Genomic DNA, 23,432 nt, shown 5'->3' with positions numbered 1-23,432 from the left:
CATGAGCTCCAGGTTTTCTTGTGGACCTTTTTTTTTTGGACTTAGTTTGTTGTTGTTTTTCTTGTTTGTTTTTCAGTTCACCAGTTTTTCATGGTTCCAGCTTTTAGATGTCCCCCGTTACTGATGGAAATCTCACAGTCTAAGAAGGCTAACCTGCCACTTTTCATATCCTCCCTGGTGAATTTGATGTGTCGAGTTAATGTGATCCGTGAATTGTGGAACTTCCTGAGATTTGATTTTCACCCAGGTGCCATCCACATACCTGAACCAATGACTTCCTGGTGTTCCAGGGTAGGATAGCAAGTAAGTAAGTAAAATAGATTTATTTCGCACTTTTCATAGATAAAAATCACAAAGTCCTTCACAATAAAACCAGAAATATAACTAAAATAATATACAATAATATAAACCAATGGAAAAAGTTAATTAAAAGCTCATTTGTCTTCAGCTGCTTTTTAAAGGAGTCAATGGAGTCGACACAGCGTAAAGACAACAGAAGAGAATTCCACAGCCTTGGTGCCTGAAAAGTCCGATCCCCACCAACTGTAACTTCTGTCCTAAAGACCTAAGTGCTGGGGAAGCAGCATGAGGTTTCAACTGGTCAAAGATATACTGGGGAGTTTCACCATGTAGACATCTAAAAGTTTAAACTCACATTTTAAAATTAAACTTAAAGTTTACTGGCAACCAATGAAGAGAAGCCAAAACTACTTTTACGCCCTCTTTTCCACTTCTTTCATGTACAAATTGGCCACGATGGGTGAAACTGGGGAGCCCATGGCACACCCATGTTTCTGCCTGTAGTACTGACCCTTGTATGTGAAGTAGGTGGAATGAAGACACACTTCAGTTACACACTCCTGTCAGAGCACTTAGATCTGCTACCCAATTTCTTCTGGAGCAACCTCGTTCTCGGCTGACGCGACCGTGCGTTTGCTGTAGCTGCTCCAGTCTTATGGAACAATCTTCCTTTTGCTATCCGGGCATCTGACTCTGTGCCATTGTGTAAATCACGGTTAAAGACTTGTTTATTTGATCTTGCTTTTCCACCTAGCTAATATCTGCTGTGTGCTGATACATTTTTATCCTTTATGCTTTGTTAACTACTTTTATGTATTATGATTGTCATGTCCAGAAGAACTGAATCAGCTTTTGGGATTTACTTACTTCGATGAGTGAGCATGCATCAAGACAGACAATGATGGAAATTATATTAAAGTGTTTAAGTAAAATACTTTTGCTAAATGTACCAGACTGTCTTAATTTTGTGAATGAAAAAAATTTATAATAAAAAACATCAAGTAGTTACAAAGGCTTCTTTTTACACTTAAAACAAACAAACTGAACTGTCAGCCAATCACCTTACTTGAGACTGGCTGTCTTCAGAATTGGCTTCCCTTTACTGTGTGATTCTGTGCTGGCTAGCATGTGTTGTGCAGACAACAATAAACAAATGTTTACTGGGAAATAAACTTTGCCAAAGGCCACATTTGTTATGGAAGCCTTGAGAATGAAACATGCGACCTTAGACAGATATCAAAGGAGTAGCTCCTCAGGCATCACCCATTAATTCTATCCACAGGCCACCAAATTTAAGTCAAATTTAATTTTTCAATTTTCAGTGGGATCATTTCCTTTGTAGACTTACATATACAAACACGTTTACAGACTGGTACAAATAGTTCAACAGCTAATTTCCCCTTAGTGACAATTGTGCATGAGGAAACATTTTTAAAGAACTCACCTGTATATATCATATTAGTATTACACATACTGGATCATTTATTTCATTCTCCATAAATTTAAAACACGCAGCTTCTTATTTCAGCTTGTTGGAATCGTGGACTGAAGCCTTAAACTGTGACATCCTGTTGCAAAATCGTTACGTGTAGGGATGCAAGTGGTTTGCTGGCTTTGTAACTAAAGGTGTAGCTTCATTCCCTGTACAGAGCAGCAACCTTATGTAATACTGATGTGACACACCATGGTTTAACAAACATTTAATGCTTGATTGTATCATGTGTCTGCAGGAAGAAACCATGAGACTAAGAATATCGTACATAATTATTTTATTTTACATGAAGAGATTAAAATATTATAAATGCAATGGCTATACATTTACATTTTTAACCTGCAGAATTAAAGTTTATAACTATTGTGTAAATGTTACATCGACAGTAGCAATAAATAAGCATTCTGACAGGATTCAGCCAACAGTAGTTGATGAAGTATTCCCTTGGGGGGAAGTTACATCACATCCTCTGCTTGCTTTCACAAATCTTGCCGTTGGTACTTTGATCTTTTATGTACAGTCTGTGATATTGGCTTTCGATTTCACTGAGTCTAAAAATGGTGACATTTGTTTGTTTCCCTTGTATATATGCGTGGATATTTATAGTTGTTAATTTCAGTCTTCTGTGTTCTCTGATTCCAGTTGTCAGGATATGGTGGACATCTGGTGTTTACTGGTGTCTGGTAGGAGGATGTTGCCAGTAGGTCTTCTGGAGTTGAAGGTTTGGCCCAGGGAATCAAGACTTCTCCCGGTATGTACTGCAGATGTTGAATTTGATTGGGATCTTGGGAGCTTAGCAGCTGGTGACAGTGTCTTTACTGGTTAAGCATGTTCCTTGAGTAAATTTCGTGGTATTGCAATGCATATTGTCCAGCTAGCTAAAACCAATGTCAGTGAGTCCCTACACCAAGATGTGGGTAGTGGATCTCAAAATAAGATTTACATAAATGATTAACATGAAGCAGGATTGATTCACTTGTTACTAATGTGTTGCTTATTGGTGTCTATAAATAACATCCAGCAGTGCATCTGAAGTTCATTCAGCTATATATTTAACTTTTGCTCTGTTCATATATGATGGACTTTGACATGCTTTATTCTCTTTTTTGTCAGTACGGTCTTCTGTTTCTTTGTCCACTTCACCCTCTCCTTTTCCCATCACTCTTAGTGGCAACCGTAGCATAGCATGCTGCTGGGTAGGGGTGTTTACTGCTTGGCAGCAGTGAGCTCCTCCTTTATCTTTAGTCAGAAAGTAAAGAAGGGCATTGAGCCATGCATTGAACGATGCTAAAGGTCTGGTAATCTTATAGCACATAGAGACTGCCGTCATGGTGTGACAGGGAACTCCCTTGGTCACTTTCAGCAAAAGAAAGATGGTTCTGGTAACATGAAAGGGGAAGAAACACAGAGCAAATAGCAGGGTGATAGTGATAATAGTTTTGATAGATTTACGCCTTCGACTGGCATATGGGGAGTGCGCACCAAGTGAAATGGAAATCCCTTCATCTCGTCCCGCCATCTTCTGCAATCCATTGCTTCGTCTTCTTCCCGTTCTAACAACTGCTGAGGCTTTCCCATCTCTTCTCTCCATGCATTCATCCATTGGATTTCTGCACAGTGAGGGCTGAGAATGCAGTGTCCTAAATATGGTCAGAACTACGTGAGAGTAACAGTAAGCGATTATGGAAAATGGCACAAAAAACCCCAGCAAATGGAGTGTGATGCCATAGGGTACATAATCAGGAAACTCCTTATCGATGGCATCATCCCAGCAGTTCTGGTACTCTTCAATTACCCCTTCCAATTTACCATAGCCCGCATTACCATTTTCTGATGATATGCCATTACTCGGGTTGTCAATACTTACATTGCTTCCAAACCCTGTTAATCTTGTTACATGACCAGTCTGAGCAAAACGGAAGATGGGGCAAGTCAAAGCAAATACTATTATCCAAACAAGGACACAAGTGCACTTGACGGCCTTCTTGGTCTCCAGTGTTATCACTTTCATTGGATGGCAAATACCAAGGTATCTGTGCACAGAGATACAAGTGAGGAAGAAGATGGAGCAATAGAGGTTAAAGTAGAAGAGAAAACGAACCACACGGCACATGAAGTCCCCAAAAACCCAGCGGTCACGCATTATGTAACTTCCTACAAGAAATGGCAGCGACAGGCCGTACATGAAGTCTGTAGAGGCCAGGTTAACCATGTATATTAAAGAAGCATTCCAGCGTTTGGTCCGACGGAAAGAACGGTAGAGGATGACAGAGTTAAGAGAGATGCTAAAGATGAATGTGAAGGAATAACAAATGGGAAGGAAGATGTACTTGTACGACTCGTCTATGCTGCAAGACTGAGTTGGTGAGGATGGGGAGGAAGAGTTGAGGATATTGTGGAACGTATCCACATTGATATCTGAAGGAACCTCATGTCTTGATGACATCGTGAGAGCAAAAGTTATTTTGATATGAGAGAGAAGGATTCAGCATGTATGTTTGGACTTCTGGCAGGCTTCTCCTCTACCATCCTTGGTCCTGTCCATGTATGAGTGTTTACCTAGAAATAAACAAAGACAGCAGTCATTTATCGGAATTTTATTTCATCAGATTTTCTCTTATCTTAGTATTGAAAGTTTTGATTAAGTAGTGTTCCTGGTTCTGTGGGCATCTGCAATGGTTTCAAAGGTACATTAAAACTTTTTCACAGTATTTTATGGAGTTCTGTTAAAAAACAAAGGGCATTCCATTATTCAGTAGCTTGTAAACCATGCCTTTGTCAGTTCTTCAGATGGTTTCACACAGTCTTCTTAACATTTGTGCTTCAGTTCATTGAGATTCATGGACAGCTTCTTGTCATACTTACATGTTTCAGATCATCAAATTTTAATATTACCGTATTTTCTGCACTATAAGGCGCACTTAAAATCCTTTAATTTTCTCAAAAATCAACAGTGCCTCTTATAATCCGGTGCGCCTTAAGTATGAATTCTGGTTGTGCTTACTGACCTCGAACTGATTTTTATTTGGTAGGCTCAAAAATCTGTCAAAAAATGTTTTAGTATGACTTTGGTAAGCTACAAAGCCGCACCGCTTGATGGATTGTCGTAGCATTACAGCTACCGTAGTCAGGAGCCTCGCGGAGCAAAACTCCGTCCGGTTCAGGTCCCAAAGTCAAACGAACACTGCAGCATCACTGAGAGTTAAAAACTGTCTAAATTCTTTCATCTTTAATAAAATGATCAGTGTTGCTGCTTTACCAGGTGTAACTATTAAGTTTAACATCCAGGAATCCATGAAAACAGAATTTATTACATGTAACAGAGTTAGAAGCTAGCAGGAAGTTAGCTCGCTAGTTTCCACCTAAACATGATATAGCATGTTCTGACTGAGAGATTTCTGAGAAAATTCAAACGTACAGCTCTGCTATCACTTCCAACATAAATGAAGACAGAAAACTAAACAGCAGTGATGTTTGTAGGGTTACTGAAGTTGGGCTAGCTGGTATATAATGATGTGCTACGTGATCGCTGGCGACACAGCTATGCTACCATAAGATAAACACAGTGAAGCTGGAGGATGAACGCTAACTTTTTTCCACTCGATAAAAGTTAACGTGAGGGTTCCCGATGGTTAGGGACAAATGTAATCGCATGGCAGGATGCTGTAAACGGACCAAACTTCAGTCAGGAGAACAACTGAGATTATTCATCCACAATACAAGGTAAGTCATTAATATACTGCAACAACATGGGAATAGAGCAGCTGCCAGAGAATTCAACATTAATGAATCAATGTTACGGAAGCAAGAAGAATGAGTTGAGTAAAGTCTAACTGTTTTGTTTTGCTTAGTCCACCTTAAAATCCTGTGCGCCTTATGGTCTGAAAAATATAGTAAATGCAACCTGTCTGACGAAATTTGGACCGGTACCTGTGACACCGTAAAGGCAGGTCCATGAAAATATTGTCTGACATTAAACTGGTCTGTGGTGCAAAAAAGGTTGGGGACCGCTGTCTTACAAGGTGATCAGCAACACCAGAGCACCACAAGAGACCACTCTCTCCCCTTTCCTGTTCACCCTTAACACCGTAGACTCCGTCCACTGCAGGGATCTGCCACCTTCCAAGGCTTTTTCTCTGCGGTGGTTGGATGTATTGCTAGGGGTAATGCGATGGAGTACCAGGTTGTGGTGGACTCCTTTGTCGTGTGGTGCAAGAAGAATCATCCGTAGATCAATGTGACAAAGACCAAGGAAACAATTGCAGACTTTAAGAGGACCAGGAAAACAATGACCACTGTGTCAATTCAGGGAGTCAATGTGGACATAGAATATGAAGCTAGAGACACTAGCAACTACAGTCAATTGTTACTAATCAATGTTACTGTCAATTGTCTTTCAGGGGCCAGAGTTAGCAACATTAAGGGAAATTTAAAACTGCTGGCTAAGGGTAAACATAGAATTAATAATAAACTGGTGTGTAACTTTGCCAAAACACTGTCGTTTTTGCTGGTCTGCTCGCCAATTGGACCAGGAGTGACATGTTTAGCTGCATGTTCTCCTTAAATTTCTGGCTGTCAGAGTGGTGTCCAAAAAATGATGTGGGCTTCAAGATTCAATCCTCCTGTTATTCCCCCAGAACCACATCCCCTTAGAGACTGTGTCAGCTCCCAGACAAAAAACAAACCAAAAATCACAAAAAAACAAATTTAACAAGAAAAAACTACAAAGAAAGAACAATATAGCACCCACATCTCCACAAAGAGTAAAGCAGTGAAATTAACTGAACATTAATTAATAGTTGATCAACAAATCGATCTATTCTGCCTGACAGAAACCTGGTAACAGCAGGATGTTAGTTTAAATGAATGAACACCCCCGAGTTATACTAACTGTCAGAATCCATGAAGGGGGGGTTGGGGGGGGGCACCAATCTTTCACACCAGCTTATTAATCAACCAAAGACCCAGACAGAGTTTTGAATCTTTTGAAAGCCTGATGCTTAGCCTCGTCCACTCTAACTGGAAAACTCAAAAACCAGTTTTATTTCTTGTTATCAAAGGAGCTTGCAAAGAAACTGACTGACTGAGAACCTTCACAGACATATTTCTTGTTATCACTGGTTAGCACAGATTAGAGAAAAATTATACAAATCCACACAATTTTTAATCTATAACATAGATTTGTTTTTTTCTGCTAATTAAACTTTTAGTAACTTTCGTCCCCTAAGGATGGAGACACTGTGTTTGTAAAAGGATCTGCTCCCATCAGAAACAGAAACGTTTTCTCATACGCTGTTTGCTCAGAACAACTTTGCATCAGCTTACAATGAAACCATGCCTGCAATCTAAATCTGCCACCTATCTATAGCTAAAAGCATAAAAGTCCTTTAAAAAATGTTCTCTTATCTTATCTTATTATTATATTGAGGGCAATATAATAAAGAGCTACTGCTTTTCAACCCCACCCCTCCCATTAACTGTTCACTGGGGCCTTTGCACAATCTGTTTGTCCCCCTGTTGTATGCTGCTCATTCGCAGTGCTTGTTTGCCTTCCTGTGTACAAGGGTATGTTGCTGATTCAGAGCCTTCTCACTCCATTAACTCAGCAATAAGTAACCACACTTTCCCTACGTGTCTTTATGCATCCCTCTGTACATTGGTCTCTCTCACTCCACTGATTACATATTACCCATTCCTGTCATCACAATCCCTGAGTAATTTCATGTCATGCAGTCAGCAACAGCATCAGCAAAGTCAACAGTTTCTAACTAAACAGGGTTCACTCAGGCAACATTGTAGTTTCTTCACTGAAAGAGTCACATCAGGTGTACCTCTGCATATTAGTTTATTATAGAGTTCCAGGAAACTAAAGGAATATGTTTGTTTTGAGTTTTTTTGTTTTGAGTTAAAATGACCATCTACATCTAAACTAATGTTCAGTAAGAACATGTTTTTGTATCAAACACCAAAAAGGGGAATAAATATATCTTGAAAGTGTGACGATAGGTTCAATATTTGAAGCATTAGTTTCAAGGCCATAAATGTGTCGTGGTGTCTCTGGTGGCGCCTTTCTTTTAATGTGTCTCAGATCTGTAGCTTTCTCAAATATATGACATTTTCAAAAATATAAAAGTGCACAAAGCCAGCCTAACAAAAGAAAATGTGTATCCACTGACAAATGAAAAACATTTTCATGAGTCTTACACAATTATACAATACAAAGATATGTGCCAGAAATACATGTTTCCTGCAAATCACAAAGATTGTATATTGCAGCTATTCCTTTTGCAAAGCATGTTGCAATCCCCCATAAACTTTTGGTGCTTCTTTATTTACTTTTCTGTTAGCTCCCTTACGTTTTTCAGAACTATGAAAAACAGTTTGCGGACACCTGAACTGTTCTGTCTAATCATAATAGCATGATAGAACACGATATGCTAACACATTTTCATGCTGTATGGGTATTGATTGAATCCAATCTTTACATTAAGTATCAGGAAAAAATTAAATATAAAAAGTAGCTTCTGGAAAAGCCTAAAACTCTCAAACCGTTTGCCTCTGAACTCATATTGAGTGTAGTTCCAGAGTGAGGCATGCAGTTACATAAGGCTAAGTAAGAAAATGTGTTTTTGAATGGATGTTTAAAAGGATATTACTGCTTTGGAAAATGTTCTGGAACAAAAATAACAATTCTCCCGTGTCTGGAGGTTCATTAGTTGTTGTGTAAATGCAACAGCATCGAACTCATAAATACCTGCATCACTACAATCTGCTGTAAGACAAAGAGCTTACCCCTGCCAGCGATGACTCTTACTCCATATGGCTTCTATTCTGTTGCCCATCAGAATAGCTGAGAAATTGCAGAAACATCCAAAAGGCTATGACTGCAGTGCAGCTGTGATTGACACCACAACTGCAACCTTTCCCTGTATTTCAACAATAAGTGAACATTAGCTGCAATCAGTCATCAGCAGAGCGGCTTGGTTGATCTGTGACCCTGACGATTGGACCAATACAGCTTTCACCTTTTTGCCTGCTTCTCTGAGCAGTCAGAGCAGTTTCTATGGTAATCCAGTCCCTCCCTCTGTCCCTCATTGTGTGTCATCCAATTCTTCTCCCCACTTCACCTCCGTGTGTGTGTGTGTGCGTGTGTGTGCATGTGTGTGTGTGTGTTCCTCACTACTTTTTAAACAACTACCCTGAAAACAAATCAAGTTACGACACGTCCATTTAAGTTTAAAGCTTTTTATGAATAACCTCTGTACACTTAAAGATTCCTGGGTTTGATTCCCAAACTCCCTTTCGTTTTACAGAAAACTCACCAATCATCTTAAGTTCATGAGTTGTCTTTATAAAAAGACAACTCATGAACGCTCTACGCTCAACCCCAAAACAAAAATGCCTCATTGAAAGAAAGGCAACAGTAACTCAAATAACAAAGTTCTACAGTGTAAAGGTTTACACATTCTCCTGACAGGAATCCCTATTTGATCCCTGGAAAAGAGGCAAATCCCTTTGGGCCCAGAAAAGTATCTGAACTACTTGATGTGTGAATGCAAAACACGTTCTCACTCCCAAAGCGTAATATTTTACGCTAGGTGACAAATCGTCAACATATTATGCTTCCGGGCACCCGACACGTCCCTGACGAGATCGGAAAAATAAGGAAACGTGAGAACCGTTTAGAATCAATCCACACGCGTTCGTTCATTTTCCTCAAAGTTACTTTGGAAAACACTATTTAACGTCATTAAAGTGCTGGTTAAGGTGAGACAGTGATTCCTGAGATTAGGGACAAAACAGGTTTTAATTTTCTAAAATATATTTTTTGATTTTTCAAAAACATATTTACTTATAATTGTTACACAAAGCTTTGGCTGTCTCACCATGTTTTGGTACAATCTCCCAGGTGTAACATTTTTTAATAATTTATGTTTTTGCTGGAGCAGTGCAAGGTTTTTGTCAACACCGTCAGACACAAAGAAATGCAGAAATATATATTTTAAATTAAGTTGTTTCAGCTATTTTGACTATTAGCAGCTTCTCTATTCTTCTCTATTCCACATTTATGCACATTAATTAGTTATTTATTTATATATATATATATATATATATATATATATATGTGTGTGTGTGTGTGTGTGTGTGTGTGTGTGTGTTATACACTGGTTCACCAAAATCATCACCAAAGTAACCACCAATGAGTCGTCTCCTTATGTCACTGCTTCAGGACCTGATTATAAAACACTGAATCAGGTCCTGAAGCAGTGACATACAGAATGAAGCTTTGGACGTCGTTAATCACGTGACTCTGGCCAGCCGACCTCAGCCTCGACACAGTGTTTCTGAAGCACTGTCTTTATGACACTTTAGCTCCACAGACCATCACTACAGTTAACATCAGATGTCCCACCAGTGGGCTACATTGTTTTATTTTGTGTTACATTTTAGTGGCCGTCAATGTTGGTGAATAAGCACGCGGCTGGTCTGCACCTCATCTCTGCCTCAATTCTCCTATTTTCAACACAATTTTATTGTATAAAGTGTTGTCAGGAGTAGGACCTTCATTACACTACACCCCCAAATTATCATAACTGGCCAGTAAAACCAGTTTTGATCATCATATGATGAATAGAAATCAGTAACTGTTTTAAAACAAGGTTTTATAACAGTTTCAGTTTGTTTTACGTTGCTTTTCTTGAGTATTTGTAATTGACAAGCAAAGAAGAACATTGTCTTCCACACCTACACCTATGTGAGACTTGGTTGTTGGCTGGTTATCCTCTGTCAGTGCAGGCACAAGCATGGGTAAAGGTATAATCAACACTTACATTCTAGGTTGGTCAATAGAGAAAGAGAGAGAAATAAACATGCTCAAAATGGGTTTAACTGTATTTTGTAGTTGTAAAGTTAATTCTGACCTTCTGCATAAATGTTTAGATGGAGCACCTCTCCATCTAAACAGCCCGATTCATCTCTGCTACCACCAAGACACATATAGGAAATCTTTTGTCCCATAATGTTTAATGCAAAAACACACTTATTCATACACAAATCTAGACTGTTCTACCACGGTGTAGATAGGACTCTTCCTTACTACACCGTGGTAGAAGAATGGATTATGTGAAGAGTTGTGTTGGTGTTGCTGAACGTTTTTAGAGCATGTGCCCCACAAATTGGATGTGAGGAGAGCAACCTGGTTACAGGGAGATGAACGTATTAGTTTAAACGAATCAACACTGCCAGTCATTGACAGTTAGTCACAATAACTGTCAGAGGTCTGAAAGCACAAACTGAGGAACAGGAGCAGTAATCTTTCACTCTAGCTTATTAACCAACCATCCTTTGAGTCATTTTAGTCCATGACTCAACCAAAGACCTACACAGAGCTTTTTTGCAGTTCATTTCCTGAGGACAAAGCTGTCAGTGTGTACACACATAAAATATTTGCACCTCGAAAATGTTTTATCTACTTGGTGTGTAAAGGGCTTTACTCTTGTCTTGTCCGTTTGAAGCAAAGGTCCGGCACAGACGGGTTTTTGAAAGAGAAAATTACCAGATTTGTGAAGCTGAACGTAATAAGTAGTGCGCAATCATCAGTATTTATTTAGGTTTGGATATATGCATTTGTGAAGTAGTTATACATGTGGTCAGCACATTCTTGCAAGTCCTCAAAGGTTATACACAAATCATTGTGCACATTTGTAAGTCTTTGTTTATGCTTGTGGATCATATCATATGCATTTGCAACACTTTTGAGGCAGATTTATCTCCATATTCAACTCCCCCGGTTTTTCTGCTCAGTCAGTGAATTCAGCTCTAGTTTGTCAAAAACCCACTAACTGTGACAAACTCTAAACATTGATTATGAAAGATTCTACAGTCATTGGTCACATCAGTCAGGATTTGGCCCAGAAGTTGATTGACAGCACACAAGGGTGAATTGCAGAGGTCTTGAAAAAGACGGCCAACAGATGTCAATAAAAACCTTAGAAACTTATGAAGTGCTTGTAATTATACTTCAATATATCACAGAAACAACAAAGATGTAAAAACACTGAAGCAGCAAATTTTGACTCCAATATTGTTTTTCACATTCTCAAAACTTTTGGCGATTGTCGACGTTTAGCTGCAAACTTAACACGGCCCTTTGTCACGTGGTGTGAGCAGAATCATCTGCAGCTCAACGTGGCAAAGACCAAGGGATTGATCGTGGACTTCAGGAAGACCAGGAAACACTTGACCCCTGTTTCAATCCAGGGGGTCAGTGTTGACATTGTGGAGGACTATAAATACCTTGGAGTTCACATTGACAATAAACTGGACTGGGCTAAAAACACCACAGCACTTTACAGGAAGGGTCAGAGTCGTCTCTATTTTTTGAGGCGACTGAGGTCCTGCCAGAAAATTCTCAGGATTTTCTACGAGTCTGTTGTGTCCAGTGCGATCCTCTATGCTGTTGCATGCTGGGGGAGCAGGCTGAGGGTCGCAGATGCCAACAGACTCGATAAACTGATTCGCAAGGCATGTAATGTTGTGGGGATGGAGCTGGACTCCCTCAAGGTGGTGTCGGAGAGGCGGATGCTGTCCAAGATAAAGACCCAGACCCAGGGCGGCTGATGGTCCTTTCGTATTTCTTGCAGGCCTCATCAGAGGAAGAGAGACAGTTTCCTTGTGCTGCTTTTCCCACTTCAGAGAGAAGTTGATCTTTGGGAGCTTCGTTCCTGGGCTCCTTTCGGTCAGACTTGTTGGGGCTGGATTGATCTCCATGCCCACTTGTGTTTACCACCTAGGCTGTCATCTGAAAGCGTGGAAACCCATTGTTCATTGCAGCAGGAACCCTGATTTGCCGTACAGCTTACACCATCATCCGTACTCTGTTCCAGGCTCCTCTACACCTGTGCTGGTGGGACGCAACGTTTAAATGATGATAATGATAAAAAGCAGTGCTCCACTGAGACCGCTCTCTTGAAGGTCTAATGATCTGGGCTTAATTTTTTGGCTAGTGCATCTGGCTCTGCCTTGGTTTTCTTCCTGTTTATAGGACCTCTCCTAGAACAGACAGGTTTTCCTCCAACATTGCCTTCATAAGTTGGAACGGGGTTCCGCACGGTTCAGTTTTAGGTCCACCACTATTTTCTTTCTACATGGCTCCTTTACCTGGCATTATTCAATCTTTCAGTGACATTTCTTATCATCTCTATGCCAGTGACATTCAGCTGCATGTCGTTTAAGCCTCATCAGCTGGATAGGTTGTCCACCCTAGTCCACTGCTTAACTCGTGCTACTGATTGTCTCTCTAGCATTTACCTTGTTTTAAACACCAAAAAGACTGAGACCGTGATCATAGCTCCTCCTGAACTCGATTCTAAAATCAGTCAGGTTTCTGCTTCTTTCTGTCCTTCTGCCAAGTCAAACATTTGAAATCTTGGTGTAATATCTGATTCTTCTTTGGGCCTCGACTTGCGTGTAAAATCTTTGTCTTGTTCCTGTTTCTTTTATTTAAGGAACATTTTCCGAACTGCGACATATGGTCTCCTTAGCTGAACTGGAAAAAAAATGTTCATACATTTGTGTCATCGCGTTTAGGTTATTGTAATGCCCTGTTTACCAGCTTGGGCAAATAGTCTTTTTCTCGCCAAGCTATACAAAATGCTGTGGCCAGACTATTAACAAGGTCTAGCAATCGAGCTCACATTACTCCTATTTTATATTCATTATATTGGCTCCCAATAGAGTTTGAAAGTTCTTGTCTTAACATACAGAGCACTAAATGGCCAGGCCCCAGATTATTTATCCAAGCTTCTTACAAAATATTCTGTTCACAGAGTCAGTTTGTCGGTTGTTCCCTGTACACGACTAAATCCTAAAATCCACAGAGTCAGTCTTTCAATCCACTTTCAGTCTGTGGGACAGCCTACCACCACAACTACGTTTGGTTGGCTCTGTGGATTCTTTTAAAAAGCGGTTAAAAACTTTTCTATTCAAACAGGCTTTGTGTTAAGAATTTGTTCATTTTAAAACTAAAACTGTTAATTTTTGTGTTTTATTTAATCATTCATGTTGTCCATTTTGGCACCTAATGTTCTCGATTATTTTAGCCTTTTGTGTAGAGCTCTTTGTGACTGCCTGTGAAAAGTGCTTCATAAACAACCTACAGTTGTCACCATTCCAGTGCCTGCAGGTCTACATTCCAGTTGTTGATCCTTCGTCTTTGGTCTTGTCCACAGCGGAGAGGTTGGAATGGAAGAAACGGATTCTGTGCACAGGTTTGGAAACTAAGGAGACCAACTGCAATAAACTTTATTATATAATTACTAATTTTATTTCTTGGCCATTATAAATGCCCACACTGATAGTACATAGCTATATAAAAATAGCTAATATTGGTCGATAACATCAACCAGAAGATTGAAACCAGATTCTGTGACTTCAAAAAAAGCTTCCCAAGTGTTAATGTCTTAAACACTACACTATCTGTCCTGCTGAGGAAACGACAGGCTTTAATCCACAGCTCATAATTTGCAAAACTCAGTACAAATGAGCAGAATGGATACTGACTGTGAAAAGCATCAAAGTGGACTGGAGGGGCAGCGGGGAGTGGACCTCCTTTTCCACTTAAAGCAATCTCAAAAACTCAGAATGAAACAAACTCATGTTGCTGACCATGGTAACAATTATTCTAATTAGTTTTCATTTTTTCAGGTTTTGATGTGCTTTGTTTAAACTTTAAATAAATAAATGATTTTTTTTTTTTTAAAGATGGCATTGCACTCCAAGAGAACATTTCAATAACAGTGATCTCCATTTCAACACTTGGTATATTGTAAAACACTGATGGTTTACAAATAAATGTGTACTGTTCATATTTACATTCAACTTTTAAAAAGTTTGCTGTTTTTAAACTTGATATCAACAGCTCATCAGGAATGAGATGAAATACTTTCACTGTGACCAAAAACAAACAAAAAATAGTAAATTACAATTTACAGGTTAGTCAATTCAACAAGTTAAAAGTGTCAAAATTCAGATTAATACTAAAGATATCATTTTGTTGTACAAAAGAGCACATTTCATTTATTTACCAACATCAATTAAAAAGTGTACACAGAAAAGCATGGAGAAAAATAACACTTTATGCCAGGATCATAAGACTATATCGAAACAGAGCAAATAACAGATGTTAATGAGCTTTTCAATATTGGTCCCTTTTACACTGCAGAGTTAAGAGTTTTGACGTCTCACTCGCCAGATGGATATTTTAGACAGGACTGCTGGTAGGCTTCTTACTACTGTGTTAAGGACAGTCTCACTATTATGCAGAAATGACTGTCTCTACTGTATCTGTGGGAGAAATGATGTAAAGTACAAGTAGGATTCTCAAGTTAATAAATGAACATAATGGAAACTTAATGCAATAGAATCTGGTGCTAAAACTATTGTTTTTAATAAAAACAACCCCTTTTTTGAAATGTGCATGACCCTCCTCATCATTTAGCCTGTACAGACACTGATCTGGGTTCAGTGCTTGCAGCTTGAAGGCGGATGATCTAAGAGCACTTTCCAGAGAGACGGGAATTCCAGTAACACTCATGAAACCTTTCACCTTTCCACGTGGATCACAATCATTTCTGCGCCACCACAAAGAGACAAAACCAAACCTGGATGTCATATTTCCCCCTCATGCTTCTACCTTTGAGGTTTTGACATGACCTTACACCCATCCTGTGATGTAGTGGGTGTAAGGCACAGGTTTTTACTGACATGCAGTTTTCTGCTGGTTTTCGTTTCATATGTAAATCATCAGCTGATGGACGTCTTTAGCGGGTCAAAGTTTCCCTTACACACCTAACAACACAGAACATTAAAAAAAGTCCCAGTATTTATAGAGACTAACACTTCACAGTGATTGACCAGTCCGACCAACAGCAGCAGGGAATGTCTCAGATGTTGTGGAGAACTTTGTGGAGTTACCCTAATAATGTTTAAGTCTCATAACCACTCCTCCCAGCTGCTCACATGTGGACGTGATGTCACAGTGACGTTAGGTCCTGTACCTCCAGCAGCATGGCGTCCTGCTCCGTCCTCAGCTGGTCTCGGACCTGGAGGCGACCCACCAGCTCTGAGCTCAGATCTAACACGGATGAAAAATGAACCATTAAAATTCACTCTTACAATGCATCAGAGAAAACGGCGCTTTTATTTTTGAACGACGTGACTAAGGTTATATAGTACCTTGTATAGCCTGGCTGAGAGACGCACAGAGAGCATTCAGCTCCTTGATAGTGAAGCCCTGCAGATCGCTGTGCTCCAAATGTCTCCTCTGGATTACAGGATCACTCCGCGCTGTGGTCTGAGGAGAGTTTGACCTTTTACACATCTTTTAATGAAACAATTCATGATTAACAGCTAAACAAAGAAAAACAAAAATATTACTGCACATATTCACGACCCCATCCCCCCCACAGACAAACAACATTTCAAAATCTGACAACAAGCAAATCAGTGTTGACTTCCCTAAACAGAGATGAAATGCCACACATCTGCCACAGCGTTATAACAGGTGCAAGCGGACACGCGACCCTTGATCATAAGTTTAACATCTGTATTTAATTATATTTTATTTATACGGTGCCAAATCACAATAACAGTTGCCTTAATGCACATTATATTGTAAGGTGAAGACCCTAAATTAGCACAGAGAAAACAGAAGTCGTCCTGTGAGCAAGCGCTTTGGTGACAGTGGGAGGGAAAAACCTCCGTCACACCCAGGCTCAGGGAGGGCGCCATCTACTGGGAGGAGGAAGACAGGGTAGTTCCTTTCATTTTATTCCTCCTGATTAACCAGATTCCCATTTTTACCCAACATATGGGAAAATTGACCGGGCAAATCCGATTGAAGTGCTGCACTGTACTTGGGGCCATAAAATGAAAACTGTCGTCCAAAAACTGTTGCAGTAACATAGAGGAACTAGCCTACCACATCCAACCCACAAATGTTGGAAGGTTTCCTTAGCAAAACACAGAGTGACCCTCTACTCTTTAGTCCATATGTGACAGAATTATTTCTTCCTCCTCCTCCTGTGGAAAATCAGTGCAAACTACTGGAACTACTGGCTGAGACTCTCCTACAGCTGATGCTCACTAACAGAAGCCAGGAAGAGTAGCCCCCACGTGCTCCACCAGAATGACACCCATCGACCTGAGGGTGGCAGCAGATCTCTACTGCCCTCCCAGTCACAACCCGGTCAGCTTTGTCAGCCCAGACGTTGCTAATACTGCTCAAGCTAGTAGAACCAACCAGTTTTAGTCCATAATTGTGCTTTGTGGTATGTGGAGCTCAACATCATCAGAAAAAGTTGTAAAATTAAAAAGAGAAGCAAACTCCATCAGTCATCAATAAAGCTCCTGCTCCTGATACAGACTTGGGGAAAAGACGCTGAGCTGCAACATACATTCAAAGAGACCGACTTATGGTCAATGAAAACAACTTCGATTGTGTCCAAATGGTGAAGGGAAACTCCGTAAGTGACGGCCAATTTAATAGCAGAAGCTATGAAGTTAAGATCCGAGGTGCACAGAGAAATGAACAGTCTGTGGGACTGTGAGACTGACGCTGCCATGTCTCAGAGATGAACATAATATCAGGCTTCTCTGCACAGAACAAGTCATTTAAGATATAAGACTTGTTGGCAATTGAGCGGCCATTCATTTTGTTTTAGTGTTGAGGCCCACGGGGACAGGTGTAGAGGGGCCTGGAACAGAGTCCCGACTTTGGGGTAAGCTGCACAGCAAATCCTACCATGATGAGCCGTGGCTTTCCACGCTTTCACATGACTGCCCAAGGTGGCAAACACAAGTGGGCACGGAGATCAATCCAGCCCCACAAGTCTCAGGCGAATCTGACCGGCGGCACACCAGGAGTGAAGCTCCCAAAGATCCACTTCCTCTCTCCGAGGCTGACGAAGCAGCGCAAGAAACCCGGCTCTCTTCCCGCACTTCCACCGATGAGGCCTCCGAATCAAAAACGAGATGACCGGCAAGAGGGGAAGTAGCACCCGGAAGTATACCGGGAGCTGCGCTGCACTCCAGCGCCGGTGGAAAAACAACTTCAATACGTTGACTGAAAATTATCCGTAGCAGATTTAATCACCAATAATGCACGGCGGTCAAACATCCGAAGGGAGATGATGCCGGACAAAACTGGAGCAAAAACACTTGCACAACACGGAAACACACAAACACGGGCACCATCATGCAAAAATCTACAAGGTGAGAGATAAAAGCGTCCCAGCCACAACCTCCATGCACTCACTCCTTAAAGCAGCTGTTGCTGTAATCTGGCATCATATCAACGTTTACACTCCCAGCATGCAGTGCAGGGAGCAGAGGACAGATTCCTATAACTGGAACTCAGTTATATGATAACATAGTTTGTTCCACCTTTGAATATTTGTCTCACCACAGACTTGTGGTCTGTCCTTAGTCGGTCTCGGAGGTTCTTCAGAGTGTTCCTGAAGCCTCTTGACTTTTGTTTCTCTGGTTTGCTTGAAGGCTGAGGATCCTTGTGAATCTGAACACTTCCTCTCTTCAGCGGAAAACAGATGGGAAATCTGAGCACACTTATGAAATGAGGCGATGTGACAGCGCTGCATCACATTTTGCAACTACATATTAACTCTGTAAGTAATTTGGAACAATCTGCTGTTGTACATGAAGTGGTTACCCATGAGCTGCTTTCTTTCTTTCTAACATCTCCTTTCTTCTTCTCCTCTTCCTCCTCCTCCTCTTCACTTTCACTGTTGTTGATGAAGCAGAGCTGGAGATTCATCCGTGTCTGCAGGCTGAGGGTTAGACAACAGTCAGTGGACCATCATGAACACATATCCAATCTGACATCACAGCTGAGGCGGTGCAGTGTCACCCGGCAGGTTTCCATCAAAGCAAAGTCAGAACATTATAAAATCAGGACATGCAAAGAAACGTTTCAATCCACCCTTGTTAGTTTCAGTTACTAAACTGAATCCTATTCATTTATTAATGACCAGAGGATGTCGCATAAAGACAGCTTAAAGAAGCACAATCGTGTGCTACAGTCAGGTTAACGTAAATGTGTTTTCTTTATTTTCCTGGCACAGCACCAAAGAATGGTTGCAGTACTTAGCATCTAGCTAGCACCACAAAAGAGGCGCGAACATAAAAGGAGTAAGATTTTTTTAAGTGTGGGCTGATTCCAAACGCAACATTTCTATCAGCTCAACAAAAATCATCAACACACAACCTGTGTGTGCAGTTTGTGTGTTGATGAGACAGAAAAGAAAAAGCTGACTTCACTCAGAGATGGAGAAAGATAAAGACAGGACAGGAACAGCTGACTGCTCAGTGGGATTTGATAAACTGGACATTTAAGGCTTGTCCTCATGTTTTCAAATAATAATTTCCATAATTTCATTGTACATGTACAGTGACAATAGAAGCTATTCTATTCCATTTTATTCTAAACCACATGTTGTGTTTGTGACATTATTTTTTTCATGCTGCAAATCAAACTGAGGCAGACTAACTGTGTCATTTAAAGACTGCATGAAATCCTCTGCAGGTTAGTTTGATGTAAAGTGATGGACGTGTGTGTGATTGGTGCACAGTGGCCATCTAGTACAAAGGCAGCATGAACAGTGCGCTGTCAGTGTGGAGGATGGAAGAGCAATTCATGAAACATCTGCTCACATCTGGCTGAATTCAGATGCATAAATCTGCAAAGAGCAGCAGGTCAGCTGATCAGAACCTGTACATTAAGAAAATCTGTTGGAGCTCACGTTAGAAATTACTGTGAGCGGTGCTTCGTTTCCCCACATGAGCCATCAAAGCTCATTTTAGGGAGTTCCCCACTTGCTGAATCCCACTTTAACCTGTCCTGTACTCACTTTCCTGTTTAGAGGTAAAGTCTCCCTCTCCAACGTGACCAAACGAAAACAAAGCTTAACTTTTGTTGTTAATAAATTCCTTCATGTTTGTCAGATCGGTCATGCCGTATAAAGCATGGTTGCAGCTCATACTGCATCAGAATCTCCACCCAAAAGATTTTGACTGTGTGTAAACTGGAACTTGCAACAGACGTGAGCAGACTGCAGCGACCACACACTGAGAGGAAGTTCTAGTGTTTGGCGAGTTGGGTTAAACACATGATCAACACAAATGACATAATGATGGACAAACACGGTGTGTTAACAGACATCCAGTAAGAAATAAGAGGCGCGCCTGTACCGAGAGGTCAGTGCCAGCACGTGACTATTGCAGGCGTCGTCTCCGTCCTCCCAGCTCTCCGTTCTCTTCCCTCGCTCCTCTTTCCAGCTGACTGGGGCTCCTCCTTGCTCCAGAGAAATGCCAGTCTGACAAGCACAGCAACCACATGTTAAAACCATTTAACAAACCGCGTTACATCGGTAAATATTACTCAACAGTTCTGATCAGCCTACGAGTGAAACTCTTGAGAGAAGTGCTTTCTATCTTACATTCACACTAACGTGGATTCATCAGAGATGGGCGTCCCATAAATAGATGGCGTCTCTATGTATCCCATCATCGCTCACACCTCTGCAATCGTCAAAGTCAATGTGTACACAAACACCATCTTTCAGCAAGACAGAACAACATCTCTGACCTTTAACCTCTTCTCCTTCTTCTCTTCTTCCTGCTTCTCGAGCTCGGCAATACGCAGGCTCAGGGCCTCCCAGTGCATGATGGGAAGGCCTAGATTGTCCTCGCCGTAGCGTTCCTGCCAGACCAGCGCTGCCCCCACCAAGTCTTCATCATCTTCCTCGACCTTGTCTTTGTCGTCGTCACACTTGCTGTAATCATCTGCTTCGTTGCTCTCCTTCTCATCCCGATGTTGTCTCAGTCGTTCCTTCTCTCCCTCCATCTGGACAGCAGGGAAGCACTGGGTTAAAATGCTCGCAGCTTTACATCAGACAGTCTGCCTCAATCACATCCTGATGAATGAAATATTCATCTTCACTGGGATAAAGATTGTTTTATCCCAGTGAAGAGTGCATGTAGTCACAATTATAAAACTCGGCCTCTACCATAGTTTGCCTTTTGTGGTGTCTCTTTCTGACCCAACCAGCCAATCACATGGCCAACCACAACCAGACGGCCCCTCCCCTTCCTGAGCCTCGTCCTGCCAGAGGTTTCTTCCTGTTAAAAGGCAGTTTTTCCTTCTTACTGTCACCAAGTGCTTGTTCATAGATCATCATCTGATTGTTAGATCATAGGCTGTACAATGAGGCACTTAGGAAGGCCTGTCATTAACACAGTCTGCAATCAACAGACAACTTCATGAAAGGAAGTACAGAAGCTTTATAACAAGGTGGAGCCCACTGGTTACACTGAAGGATGGGAAGCCTAGGGAACGCCAGAACGTGCCCAGTTCTGGAAAAAATTATTGTAACTGGACAGAGGAGGCGAAAATGACCATGCATCAGAATGTTGGGAAGAGCACACTGGTTTAGCTCACAGACTGAGCAGGCAAACACACGCTACAAGGCTCAATGCAGCAGCCTGAGGCCCTTTGCTGGGCGTCTTCTTCCAGTCGCTCTCTGCTTCCTGTCACCTCTTCACTGTATTAGCTAATAAACAGCAGGAAAATGCAGTGTGTGGTTCTATCTACGAGCTCTTTTCCTTAAGCAGTATTTGACTGCAGAGGACTAAAGAAAAACTAATATTAAAACCATGTTCATTTGTCCATTTACTTTGGCTCCTCTGCCGGGATTACAAAACAGTTATGATCCCTACATTATTAGTGAAATACTTTTTAAACCCTTTGAATTCAATCACACATTGATTGTTTGATTTCAGATCTACGGTGTTGTGAACAGAAACAAGTTTAAAATAAACATGAATCGAGCTAATTGTATAACAGGTATGAGCAGTTAAATATTCAAAAATCGGGACTTTTTAAAAAAGGAAAACGTAAGCAAACGAAACAGGACGTTTTCTGATGAGCACCGAAACACTCAGGGTGCAGCCGTGGTTTGTTCCGAAAAACAAGACTGGATTTAGTTTGGACAACATGTCACATGTGGGAAGAAGCTTGTTTAAATAAATAAATGAAATAGATTAAATAAATAGCAGTATTGTGAGGTAATGTACTGCTGAATTACAGAAACCTCCCGAAGCAGGGCCTGACTCTGAATGTCCTCAGGTTTAACTTACTGGAGGAACTTCCAGAGCCTAGCTTGAAGCTTCGGCCCTTCCTCTGAAACTTTTCCCCCGCGTGGATTCAAAGTTTGGAGGAAACATCAGACCAGTTCACCGTGTCAGGCCCACTGCGATTCTAACTCACCACTTTTTCGAAATAAAGGCGGCTCTGCTGCTTTCACGGACGCAGAAGTTCTTCGGAGATTTGCCACATAGCTCAGCTCCGTCCTCGGCTCCTCCTAGTCATCTTTCCCCTTCCCTCTCTTTCCATTAGGAACTTCGTCCCTCTGCCTTTTCACCGAGAACTCCTCGTTGTGTCCACAGAAGCTTCCGCCTCCTCGCTCTGCTCTCACTCAGCTGATGTTATTAACTTCTGGTTTATTTCATGCCATATATCCACTTTCTCCCGGTCCAAACCCACGAACAAAGGAATCCCTTGAGAAACTTTCCTGCAGAGGTCCACTTTGGAATTAGGGGTTTACTTCCTGTCGATGCCTTCAAAATAAGTGTGCGCACAGCCAAAGGTGGGAGAGGAGACAAGCTAAGGATTCCAACAAAGCTACAGCTGGCGCTGTGAGCGGGCGTTAAAACCACTCTGTTTCTTATTTCTCCTTCTAAAATATCTTTGTAGAATCAAAGGAGCTTGCAAAGAAAAGCGTCTGGACTTCTTTAAGTTGCTTGAAGACGTTTCACCTCTCATCCGAGAAGCTTCTTCAGTTCTAAGGTCAAATGGTGGAGAGTCCCAGATTTAAACCTAGTGGGAGTTTCCCCCCCAAAGAGGGACAAAGGACCCCCTGATGATCCTCTAATCGCCTGAGCCAAGGTGTGAAACTGGGTGTGGGTCCCAATCAGCCAGGGTTTCGGGTGAGCTCATTGTGAAACCTGGCCCCACCTTATCATGTGATTTCTGCGATTTTTAACTGCTTTAAACCCTGGCCGCCACCTTCTGTCTGGCAACTCCCAGGGCTCATCACAGGTAAAGGAGACGGAGATTAGACAAAACCAAGAATAAGAAATGAATTGGTATCAATACATAGATAAACTAAATGTGCGTGCTTACAAATAGAACAAATGTATCCAAACCAATCAATAAACTTACTGCAAACTAAAGTGTGTTATTTAAATCAAGAAATAACGAATACATAAGAGTTACTGACTTTTAGAGTGTGGCCATGGCTTTGGCCATCACAGTAACACAGAGACACACAAGTATTCACATCCACACCTAGGACCAATTTAGAACTGCCAGGTAACCTAATCTCCATTCATGTCTTTGGACTGTAGGAGGAAGCCAGAGTGCTCAAGAGGAAACCCTCGCAAGATGGGGGAGAACATGCAAACTCCATAGAAGGCCCCAGTCAGCTAATGGATTTGTACTCGGGACCCTCTTGATGCATGTTCAATCATCCAGGTAAGCAAATCCACAAAAGCTGATTCTGTTCAT

General features: G+C 41.3%; 2 protein-coding genes across 2 annotated transcripts; both read right to left on the bottom strand.

Annotated features, from left to right (window-relative positions):
• Positions 1-2,117: 2,117 nt before the first annotated feature.
• On the bottom strand, positions 2,118-8,836 carry LOC146391732 (P2Y purinoceptor 3-like). The gene is made up of 2 exons (XM_084919081.1): positions 8,585-8,836; positions 2,118-4,351 (listed from the first exon to the last, which is right to left on the bottom strand). The coding sequence occupies exon 2, from the start codon at positions 4,236-4,238 to the stop codon at positions 2,829-2,831; it is 1,410 nt and encodes a 469-aa protein (XP_084775207.1). The 5' UTR covers positions 4,239-4,351; positions 8,585-8,836; the 3' UTR covers positions 2,118-2,828.
• A 5,258-nt stretch (positions 8,837-14,094) lies between these two features.
• LOC146391731 (schwannomin-interacting protein 1) lies at positions 14,095-22,480 on the bottom strand. Its single transcript, XM_084924676.1, has 7 exons — positions 22,134-22,480; positions 20,454-20,711; positions 20,057-20,181; positions 18,519-18,636; positions 18,255-18,380; positions 16,028-16,145; positions 14,095-15,926 (listed from the first exon to the last, which is right to left on the bottom strand). Exons 2-7 carry the CDS (start codon positions 20,709-20,711, stop codon positions 15,826-15,828), a joined length of 846 nt encoding a protein of 281 aa, XP_084780802.1. The 5' UTR covers positions 22,134-22,480; the 3' UTR covers positions 14,095-15,825.
• Positions 22,481-23,432: the final 952 nt, after the last annotated feature.

Source organism: Perissodus microlepis, chromosome 3, assembly GCF_051167445.1.
Source record: "Perissodus microlepis isolate ML-2025 ecotype Zambia chromosome 3, ASM5116744v1, whole genome shotgun sequence".
In the NCBI taxonomy this organism is placed as follows: domain Eukaryota; kingdom Metazoa; phylum Chordata; class Actinopteri; order Cichliformes; family Cichlidae; genus Perissodus; species Perissodus microlepis.
This window is presented reverse-complemented; position numbering and strand designations above follow the sequence as displayed.